Source organism: Chrysochloris asiatica, unplaced genomic scaffold (genome assembly GCF_000296735.1).
Source record: "Chrysochloris asiatica unplaced genomic scaffold, ChrAsi1.0 scaffold00078, whole genome shotgun sequence".
NCBI classification, from domain to species: domain Eukaryota; kingdom Metazoa; phylum Chordata; class Mammalia; order Afrosoricida; family Chrysochloridae; genus Chrysochloris; species Chrysochloris asiatica.
The window spans coordinates 10,849,458-10,860,998 of record NW_006408596.1 but is presented as its reverse complement, the minus strand read 5'-3'; the positions used below and the strand labels follow the sequence as shown (position 1 = coordinate 10,860,998).

Sequence of the window (11,541 nt, the reverse complement as noted above, 5' to 3'; positions counted from 1 at the left end):
GTATTTGTGCCCATTTCAAAGAAAGGTGACCCAATGGAATGCGGAAACCATATAATAATATCTTTGGTATCCCATGCGAGTGAAGTTTTACTAAAAGTAACACAGAAATGTCAGCAAGCATACATTGACAGAGAACTTCTAGAGGTTCAAGCCGGATTCAGAAGAGGACGTGGAATGAGGGATATCACTGCTGTCGTCACATGGACTTGGCTGAAGCAGAGAATATCAGAAAGTTGATTATCTGTGCTTTTTGACTTCGCAAAGGCTTTTGATTGTGTGGATCATGACAAGCTATGAACAACACTGCGAAGTGTAAGTATTCTGGAACACTTAATTGTGCTCAAAGAGGAACCTGTACATAGACCAAGAGGCAGCTGTTCGAACAGAACAGGGGAACACTGAATGGTTTAAAATTAGGAAAGGTGTGCGACAGGGTTGTATTCTTGGTATAGATGAGTGAGTGCCTCCAGTACTGCCTCACTTTGTTGAATGACTTCAATTTGTAGTCCATCAACTCCCAGTGCCTTGTTGTTGGCCAATTCTTATTCCACCTGTATGCAAATAATTTGAGAAGCTGGGTTATATGGAGAAAAATGTGGCATCAAGATTGGAGGAAGAATCATTAACAACCTGCGATATGTAGATGATATAACCTTGCTTGCTGAAAGTGAAGACAACTTTAAATAATTACTGAAGATCAAAGGCCATAGCCTTTAGTATGGATTGTATCTCAATGTAAAGAAAACAAAAATCCTCACCACTGGACCAGTAAATAGCATTCTTATCAATGGAGAAAAGACTGAAGTTGTCAAAGACTTCATTTTCTTGGATCAACCATTAACACTCATGGAAGCAGCAGCCAAGAAATCCAACGACATTATTGCATTAGGCAAATCTGCTGCACAAGACCTTTTTAAAGTGTTGAAGAGCAAAGATGTCAGCTTGAGGACTAAGGTACACATGACACAAGCCATGGTATTTTCAATAACCTCATATACATGCGTAATTTGGACAGTGAATAAGGACGATCGTAGAAGAACTAATGCATTTGAGTTATGGTGTTGGAGGACAATACGGAAATACCTTGGGCTGCCAAAAGAATAAACAAATCTGTGTTGGAAGAAGTACTCTGGCTAGAGTGCTCCTTGAATTTCAGGATGGCCAGACTTTCTTTCATACTTTGGACATATTGTCAGGAGGGACGAGTGAGTGAGAAGGAAATCATGTTTGGTAAGGTGGAGGGACAGAGAAAAAGAGGAAGACCCCCAGCGACATGGACTGGCAAAGTAGCTCCAGTGTAGTAGCAACTGTGAAGTTAGCCCAGGACTGGGCAGTGTTTTTGTTCTATTGTGCACAGAGTCTCTATGAGTCAGTACTGACTTGATGACACCTCTAAGCATAATGGGCCAACCACAATGTACTTACCCTTCTGCACCTTGGCACCATCTTAACAAGAAGTGACTGGGGAAGTTGACAGGTTCCAGGGGGACTCCCAACTGCCGGGCAATTGTCAAATACAGAAGAGACATGCTGATCGGGATCCCGGTTCTGCGGATCAAAACCTAAAGGAGGAAAAAGGGATGTTGGTGTAAGAGATAAACTACTGACTTCCAACAGATGGACCTACCAGGAACCTGTGTTGTATCAGGAACAACCATGCTCAGCTTGGAAACTTCCTCAGCCTAACACCTGACTTGGATCAGTCTTTGTAAACAGCCTTTTACCTCCACCTTCCCCGCCCCACAGTATCTATATATATGGGGAAAATAAAATAGTAATGCTATTAGAGTTCCAGTTCATACATGTTGCTGAGTGCTGTCAAGTTGATTCCAACCCATAGCGACTCTGTATTGGGTTTCCCAAGAGCAGCTGGTGAGACACATGTTTAAATAGGTCTCTGCGATCAGGGGAGGGCTGCAGACAACTCTCAGTAACACACTTGTGTCTTAGTCTCCTTAGGGTATCTTCAAAAAAGGTCCAATTATAACAGCGGCTTCCAAGAGGGCTTGCTGAGCCAGTTCAATTCAAGGCAAAGGTCAGATTGGACTGGCTTTTGGGACATCAAAGGGATAATCATGATAGAGTTTCTCAAAGGACACAGGGGATTTATTACTAAGAACTATCAAGAAAACTGAAGACTGCACTGGTTAGACAAAGGTCAGGGAAGTTGCACCCAGATATTTTTTTCCATCATGACTGTGATAGTCAGGTTCTGAGTCAACTTGATCCAGCCCAGATTACTAATTGTTGGGCAGTTAACTCTATGATGATTGGCTATGAGCAGTCAGTCAATTGAAAGGATATTTCCTTGGGGATGTAGCCTGCTCCCAGTAGAAAGGACATGCAGGAAAGTCTCGAACTCTTCTCTGATGGGTCTGGATGTCATATCTGGGTCATCTTCCAACCTCTGGTTCTTTGAACCTGAGCCAGTGGCCTGTTCTACTGCACATTGGCCTGCTGGGCATATCTGTTGAGGGTGCCTGGAATACTGGATGGATGCCCACTGGAGGGTCCTGCACACCTGTGCCTGTTGCCCCGGCTTGTGTACTCCATGCCTCCAGTACTGCAGCACACCTGCCCAGGTGGTCGCCTGTCACCCTGTCACCAACCCTGCTCCAGCGCCGAGGTCCAGCTCTGTGCCCTGACTTGGGATTCCTGCCTTCTGGGCCCACCTGGTATCTTGGTTTGCCTAGCATGCACTTAGGACTCTCCTAATCTCTACAGTCCTGAGCCATTTCCTTGATATAAACTTCTCTTTTATATATACAAAAACACTGGTTTTATTTTTCTAGAGAGCCCAGCCTAAGACATGTGGTACCAAGAGTGGTTCTAGAGAAACAACATCACAAGGATGAATTTTTAAATTGTTTCTCAAGTCTGACTAAAATTAAAGGCACTGGGAACCACCTCCATTAGTAAAGAGAGTGAGGGTGCTGCTATCCCGTGGCGTGAGGTGGCAATATTAACACCTAAAATATCACTGCTACTAGATCATGTAGTACTGGGGAGCAGTCAAGGTCTGGGTGGTCATGCATACAATACTTTTCTGCAGTCTGTCAGGATGAGAAGTATAGAGAAGCTGGTTGGTTGGTCCTCCTTACAACAACCAAGTGGTAAATGACAGAGATACGCTTAGGACTAAACTGTTATAGCTTAAGTGCCACAGAAAAGACCTCAAGGTTTCCACTTGTGCCCTGAAAGAAAGCCTGATACTGCCGAAAACCAGACTCAGAGTCTGATTGTAAAAGAGGCTGAATTACAAAGCCTGCTTAACTCCCAACAAGGAGTGGTGTCCAAAGCTAAAGTGAAGGCACTGATTGGGAAGAAATAGGATCCTGAAATTCGGGGTGGATACGTTTGGACAGATAATCAAGAAACTGGGGACACAGAGACTGTAGATTCCATTGAGTCTCTCTTGCTAACAGCCCCACCCCACCCATCTGAAGAGATTATTCCATAATTAGTAAAAACATCTCCTCTGTCCACTCTTGATGAGATGAACTCAACTATGGCTGCAGAGATGGGCCTGAGGGACTTCCTGAGGCATCATCGAAGGTAGGCGTCGTGCAAGATAGTGCTGAATGCTCCTAGGAAACAACTCCACCAATGACTGCTCCCAGATCTATAATCAAACTTAAGTCCCAATGAGCCCCAAAAGGTGACCCAGAAGAAGTAAGCTACACTCTGAATGAATCGCTTGACTCTTCTGATATGTATAAACAGACCCCAGGAGAATACATGTGAGAATGGCTATTTAAGGTGTGGGATGATGGTGTGAGGAACACAATGTTGGATCAGTCTGTGTTTAATGACATGGGTCCACTAGCAAAGATTTTTCATCTGGTGTTTCAGCTCGAGAGTTTAGGAGAGGACCTAATAGGTTTATGTGGTCGGTTCACTGAAGCACAGATTGCACAGTGGCCTGCAGTACATCAAGGTGATGTACCAGACCTGTCATGGCCTTCTGTAGAAGAAGGAATCTAAAGACTTTGGGAAACTGGCCTGTTAGAGCAGACTTACCACGGTTTTCGAGAACCCAGTTTAAGACAGTGACAATACACCTGCTCATTCTTTGGAGGGTAGTAGGGCTGTCCTATAGGCATGTTGGGAACCTTACCCTATCCACCCTACAGCCCTGACCTTGCCCCTGCAGACTTCTTTTTTTGTTCCCCAAACTGAAAAGAAAAAAAAAAATTTTTTTCAAAGAAACACGATTGGGTCCTTTGAGGATGTTCTGAAGAGCACAGAGTTCTCTGAGGAAGGGTTAGGGATGGACCCGTGGATTTCAGAAGCGTATAGACTTAGATGGAGGTTATGTTGAGAAAGCCTAGCTTCCCCTTGTGCTATTCTGTCTGATAAACAAAGGCTCCTGAAAGGCTGTAGTGTTATTGGGGCAGTCAAGCTCATTTGCTTGGGTATTGTCAGTGGCCTCTGTCACACAGCAAAGGCAGAAACGCGTAGTTACAATGTAGACTGCATGACCTGCAAAGCTGAAAGTTACTCTCTGGTCTTTACAGATTTAGGTCCCCCTTCAGACCCTGGCAGGAGAAAGATGTGACTGTTGGCTCCCGTAACAGGAACCTATGGGACAGCTCTACTCTGTCCTAGGGGTTGCTCTGAGTCAGAATTGACTCAACAGTAGTGGGTATGGGTTCAGTCTCTGGGTGGTGTAAATGGCTAACGTACGAGGCTGTGAACCCAAAAGTTGGAGGTTTGAATCTACCCAGAGGTTCCTCAGAAGAAATGTGTGGTGATGTACTTCTGAGAAACTAGGCTATGGAAAGCGCTGTGGTGCAGGCTCCACACGTGGGATTGCTGTGAGCTGGCGCCAACCTGACAGCAACTCGTTCAGAAAGCAAGGGTCACTTCTAGGAAGACAGAGTATACACTACAGCCTCAGAGCAAACATGAAGTATAACAAGCAGCAAATGAAAAGTGTCTCAGGAAGACCAGTACACCAGCCAGAGCTGGGCAACACAGCCAGCGAACAATCCTGCCTTGCCTCAGTTTGAAGCCCACAAGATAGAAACCGACAAAACTGGATCAGAGAAATGTCTTAGCTCAAGGGATCTTGCTCAGAGAATCCTCAACAACATGCTCAAAATGGAGACAGAAATGACTGCCGAAGGACATGCAAGTGAAAAAGACACAGAACTTGCCCTCAAGAAATATACATTCATCAGAGAGAGAAGCTTAAAAATAGAGATGTAAAACCTGCCAAAGCCAGACTTAATGCAGAAACCCGTCAGAGAAGAAAACATGACTATTTCCTTTAATAATGATAGAAATGTGGCAGGGCTGCAGAGTCAAAGGCAGAAAAGTTTCCACACCTGGAAAAACAAGGCTATCCTGTGACATTCCGGCTCTCACAGGTTTCATGGATTCATCCAATAGTATTAAGTAGCAATGTGTTTAGCAATTAAAGGGTTAGACTTTACCACAAAGGACCTGCCTTCAAATCAATTTGGACTCACAACGAGCTCACAGGGAAGAGCTGAACTGTTCCATAGGGTTTCCAAGGTTGTGTATCTTTATAGCAGCAGGCTGACAAGACTGACACATTGTTACCTTTCTCTGTAGATGTGAACTGCTGATCTTGTGGCAAATAGCTCAGTGCTTAACCCACAGCACCACCAGTGAGTCTGCACAACAAAAGGCAATCTGAGTCGTTTTTGTTTGGGGGGTGCTTTAGGTCAACAAGCCAGAGGCTATCCTACGCTCTGCGGCTTGCTCCTGGGCCAGAGCAATCTAACTGGGAGAGAACTGTCCTCTGCACTGCCCGTTCGTTACCTATGAAGGTCCCTTTCTTGGATGATCTCTTCTCTCAGCCTCAGGATAATTACCTGGTGCATGTATAAGTTGAGGGCATTGTAGTAATCCATTCGATTCCCCTTGAACTTGAGCTGATCGTAAAGGACGTAGTTGATGGCATCCAACACTTGGCTCTGCAGTTCTATCTCCGTGATCAGGGAGAATCCGCCTGAAACAGAGGTCTACTCTTGAGGACAGAGGTACACGGTGGAGCCACGCCCAGCTCACGACATGCACATACTGGCAGTTCTGACCCACATCAGCCAAGGGGGCTACCCTGGTGACTACAAGAGGACCTGTCTTTTGTATGTATGAAGGGGCTCCAAAAGGTTCCAGGTAAAATTTCATCGTCTTTTAACTCCACTTTCCCAGGAACTTTCTGAAGCCCTTCGTATTATCTAGGGAAGAGACTGTTATCACTAACCACTTTTACATGACAGAATAGGAATGTCACCACAGAATTTTCCAAATTGACCAATTCTTTTTCAAATACAGCTGGATCCTTAAGTCATTCCACACCTGCCTTGAAGGCCAAACTGGGATGGCGACTGTTTATGCTCCGCAGGGTTTTGCAAACGAGCTCTACAATGCTGTCAATCTGGGCCTGGATGTCTTTGAGGCTGATGTCGGAGAGAGGGTTGCAGTACTGGTCAATATACACAGCACCTGAAAAAGAACACACAACAGGAAGCATGGAATAAATATTTGTTCTTGGCTCTTAGCAGTCTATCTCTCTGCTCTAGACATTCTGGGCCACGGCTCTTTCTACCATTCCACTGGGGAAGTCTCCTACTCGGGATGCCAGAACTCCCTGCAAAGGAACCATAATAATTTTCTCAATAAAGGAGCTTCTACTTTACATTTTCTTTTCTTTCTTTTTTTTTAAATAAATGAAAACCTCTCTCAAAAGTCATGGACTCAGAAGCCCTCATGATCCGTGGCATAGTCACATTCTGTTACAAAGAGAAACAAATGCTAGAAAGGAGATCTTTTCAAGCTATGTCCCTCTCCTCATAATTCTTTCAGCTCAAAGCTGAGTTATTTCCAAAAACTAAATGGTATAGCACACGATTTCAAGTTTATGTAGTTGAAATCACGCATTGATGAGGCAGGTCATTTTAACAAATTACACATCTAAGGGTGAGACAGTAATTGGATTTAAGACATAACCCTACACTTTAAGTAAATGAACAGGAAACTGCAGCTAAAGAGATGGATGAAGCACAAGGAGGCCTTTTCTAATGAAACCACTACTTTTCACGTCTTGCCTAATTTTAAACAAGAGACTTGTGGGCAGACGGTTTAAAAAAACAAACTCTGAGTTAAGAGGTCAGTAAGTCACGTGGAACCCTATGGAGCACAGTTTTGCTTTGATACACACAGGGTTGCCATGAACTGGAATCGACTGCACAGTAATGGGTGGAACTGGTAACGGGGAAACTTGGGTTCAAGAGAGCCCAGGAGTCAACCTCTGGTGTTAAACTGTGTCCCTCTACCAACCACCCCCCAAAATATGCGCTAGTGTGTCCGGGCTGAGTATTATGTAATGACCTTTCTTTTTTGACTCTGATGTAATTGTCCTGTGTGCCTGTCATACATCCTGACCGCTATGATGCTGATGAGGCAGGAAGCAGTCTACAGGATGAGCTTGGATCTTAAGTCAGTCTCCATATAGAGGAGATCAAAGGGACTTCATTCCACCAAGAAAGAAGAGTGGGTCTGTCCCTGTGCTGAGAACCTCCTAGATCCAAGGGGAAGACTGATGATGAGGACATTCCCCAGAGTCCACAGAGAGGTGACTGAGAAGTGCTCGGCTAGTGGCTCTGAGGACACCTGGAGCTGTCAGTGAAACTTAACTCAAGAGCTGAGACCTTGCTACCAACTCTGGAGGGTGAGGAGGTGAGGGTGTGAGCCAGGGATACTTGAGGGCACCTGTGAGGCTGGAGGCCTGTCTAGGGCAAACTGAATGATTTGGAGAGTACTGGGAGAGGGAGGGGCCCTGATGGCGCAGTGGTTAAGTGCTTAGCTGTTAATCAAAAGGACCCACACTTTGAACCCACCAGTTGCTCCTAAGGAAAATGTTGTGGCAGACTGCTTTCATAAAGATTGCTGTTGGTAACTGCCAGTGAGTCGGAACTGACCCTGTATAGGGTTTCTAAGGAGAGGCTTGAGTCTGAACTGCCAACCTTGTGGTTCAAACTGACTTTCAGTGCTTTATCCTGCAACTCCATTATGGCCTTGGAAATCCTATAAAGTCACTGAATCGCAACAGACTCAAAAGCAGTGGGTCTGAGTTCTGGTTTTAAAGTGGAGACGCTTGCAGTTGGGGGCAAGACCAGATTATGGGGGCGCTGAAAAGAAGGCTTATCCTACATCATCACACTAGGATTCAGAAAAGAAGGCAGAGATTTGGTGAGTATAGGAACTGAATTGGCCACCCTGCAAGTTTCACAGGGAGTGGTGGGAAACCTGGCTTCACACGGAACGGACCCTCGTGTGTGTATTTCCTGAGAAAGCCACTGCCGGGAGAAGTGGAGACAGGTGGGGCAAGTACAGAAACAGAATGCAGAGTGACCATGAGCAACACCAGGAGAGGGAAGGACAGTGCCTGGAAGGGGCAGACCTTCTGCCCTAGCAAGTTATGGGACGGCTGTGTAACATTCTTGGAGTCAAAAATAGTTAATGACAAAAAAAGTCACATTTTGTTCCTATTGCACTTAGCAGGAACTAAAAATTATTGCCTTTATCTTACCTATCGATTCATCTACTCAACTTGTTCCTACTCACGTCTTATTATGAGCATACACACTGAGGCACAAGAACATTCGGTCCCCATTAAATACGAGCCAAAAAAGGCTAAGAGATTTGCTCAAGGTCACATGGAGACAGAACTGGTCACATTTCTTTCTGGCTTGGAAATGACTTCAACAGAAAAACAAGGATTTAACCTCATTAGCTGAAATATCACTCTCATACTCTGAACTAATAAAAAGATCTTTAGAAAATGCTGTCTAAACCCCAATGAGATGGAGAGACACACCAACTCGGCAGCAACGAGGCCCAGAAGCGCCAACGGTGAGCAAGATGGCATGGGACTGGACGCTTTCTTCTGGCTACATATAACATTGCCTTGAGTTGAAGCCAAATCAACAACTAGTAAAAACAAAAATAAAGATTCTTGACTGTATCTTAATTCAACTCTCAGAAGCCCATGCAGCACAGTTTTTATGCCTCCTTGCTTTCCACTGGGACAGTGTCTTTGAAAAGACGGCTCAGGTACTTAAGAACACAGCGTTGTTTTTGTGTCTGGGAATAGACTCACCTTCAAGATATGATTCATAATCATCAGGCTGCTGAAGAAAAGCCTTGAGGTTATTTAATATTTTCTGTTGTCGTAGGTAATAAAGAATTTTCTTTGCATAGTATTTCCAGGTCAAAGCTTTCCTACAAAAGAAAAACAAACATTAAAAAATCAAGTCAAGCTAAAAGATTAAGAAAGTTTTTAACACCTTTTCATAAAATAAGCACTGAACTGCTAACTGCAAGGTCAGTGGTTCAAAACCACCAGCTGCTCCTTACAGACCCTACACAGGGTTGTTCCATGAGCTGGAAAGAAGGACCTGATGCAAGGTTGGCGGTTCCTCGGAGACTCTACACTGCAGCAGTGCCCTGAAGAGAGACTATTTCAGGAGAAGCAGTACTGGTACCTGGTCATACAGTACCATGTGTGAAACCAACAATCACAAGTTAGGATTTAGCCAGGTTTCATTACTTTTCACTTCACTGAACTCTGGAAATCTGGATATTTTTAAACAACTTGAAGTTTCGTGACAACCCTTCATCAAGCAAGAGTCCTGGCGCCATTTTTCCAACAGTATGTGTTTTTTTAGTGTCTGTCACTTTGATAATTGTCACACTATTGCAAACATTTTCATAATGCTATTGCACACTTAACAGTATAGTGTAAATGTACTTTTTATATGTACTGGGAAACAAAAAAGTATTTGTCTGTCTGACTTTATTCACTGCGATACTTTACTGAGGGCGTGCAAAACCAAACCCTCAACATCGCCTAGGTATGTCTGTATCTGGCTTGAGATTTACCTGCCTGAAACCTCTGCAGTGGCATACCACTTCGAAAACGTTACCCACTGAAAACTATATCAACAGCAAGCAGCAGAATACTGTCTGGTACAACGCTGGAAAGGAATTCCTCAGGTTGGAAGGCACTCAAAATACAGCTGGGGAAGCGCTGACTCCTCAAAGTAAAGCTGACCTTAATAACATTGATGGAACAAATCTTTTGGAGCCTTCATTTGCGGACGTAACATAACTCAAAATGAGGAGAAATAGCTGTAAACATCTATTAATAATAAGAATATGGAATGTACAAAGTATGAATCTAAAAAAATTGGAAGTTGTAAAAAATGGAAAGCATAAAGATCAATATCCTAGGCATTAGTGAACTAAAGAGTCCTGGTGTGGCACAGCAGGATAAGCACTGGGCTGCAAGGTCAGTTTGAACAGCAAGATTAGCAGTTCAAGTCCAGCAGTCATTCCTTGGAAACCCTATACAGGGTTGCTATGCGTCAGAACTGACTCAATGGCACTAACCAGCAACAACAAAAAGTGAGCTGCAATTAACAAGTACTGGCCATTATGAAACAATCATATGGTTTACCATGCCAGAAGTAAAAATTGAAGAGGAGTGACATCACATTTATTGTCAGAAAGCATTTCAAGACCTATCTTGAAGCATAATGCTGTCTGTGATACGGTAATATTCACACACCTAAAAATAAGATGATTTAATAAAACTACTATTTAATATTAAGAACCAACCACTAAAGAATCCTGGTATAGTGCTGTGAGTGAATTCACTGGACTGCAAAATCAGCTGAAATCACAAGGTCGGCGTTTCAAGCTCCCAGATGCTCCTCAGAAACCCTATACAGGGTCGCTATGGGTAGGAACTGACTCAGCAGCACCTAACAGCCACCACCACCACTAAAGTCAATGATGAAAAAATTGAAGAATTCTACTAAATTTTTCAGTATGAAATTGATTAAACATGCAATCAAGATGCATTGATAATCAGTGGTGGTTGGAATGTGAAAGTTGAAAACAGAGAAGAAGGACTGGTAGTTGGAAAATAGAGTCACAGTGATAGATATGATGCTGGAATTACACAACAGACTCTTGCAAGATCTATAACTTATTCACTGAAAATACCTTTTTTCAACAACATAAACTGTGACCTCACCAGACAGTACACAGGAATCAAAATGACTAGATCTGTGGGAAGAGCCCTCGGGTAGTGCTGTAGGATAAGCACTGAACTGCTAATCACCAGCTGCTCTGCAGGAGAAAGATGAAGCTGCTAACACCGACAGCTCTGGAACCTTATACAGGGTTGCCAACAGTTAGAACTGACAAGATAGTAGTGAGAGTGAGTGGGGAGAGACAGTGGAAAAGCTCCGTATCATCAGCTAACACAAGGCCAGGGGGAGACTGTGGAATGGACCATCAACTGCTCACATGCAAGTTCAGGCTGAAGCTGAAGAAAATTGAAACAAGTCCACATGATCCAAACATGACCTTGAGTACATCCCTCCTGAATTTAGTGACTGTCTCAATAACATTTTTATGCATTACACACTAAAGACTGAACACCAGAGGAGTTGTAAGATGACATCAAGAACATCATATAGGAAGAAAGGTCATTAAAAA

At 43.8% G+C, this 11,541-nt stretch overlaps 1 protein-coding gene across 3 annotated transcripts in view; it reads right to left on the bottom strand.

Annotated features, from left to right (window-relative positions):
• FBXO21 (F-box protein 21) overlaps positions 1–11,541 on the bottom strand; it is a 56,798-nt gene that overhangs the window by 23,297 nt on the left and 21,960 nt on the right. For all 3 annotated transcript variants that reach the window (XM_006865467.1, XM_006865468.1, XM_006865469.1), the window contains 4 exons: positions 9,134–9,255; positions 6,331–6,477; positions 5,844–5,980; positions 1,426–1,562 (listed from right to left, as the gene is read on the bottom strand). In XM_006865467.1, the coding sequence (XP_006865529.1) occupies positions 1,426–1,562; positions 5,844–5,980; positions 6,331–6,477; positions 9,134–9,255 (543 nt within the window). The remainder of the gene's footprint in view (positions 1–1,425; positions 1,563–5,843; positions 5,981–6,330; positions 6,478–9,133; positions 9,256–11,541) is intronic.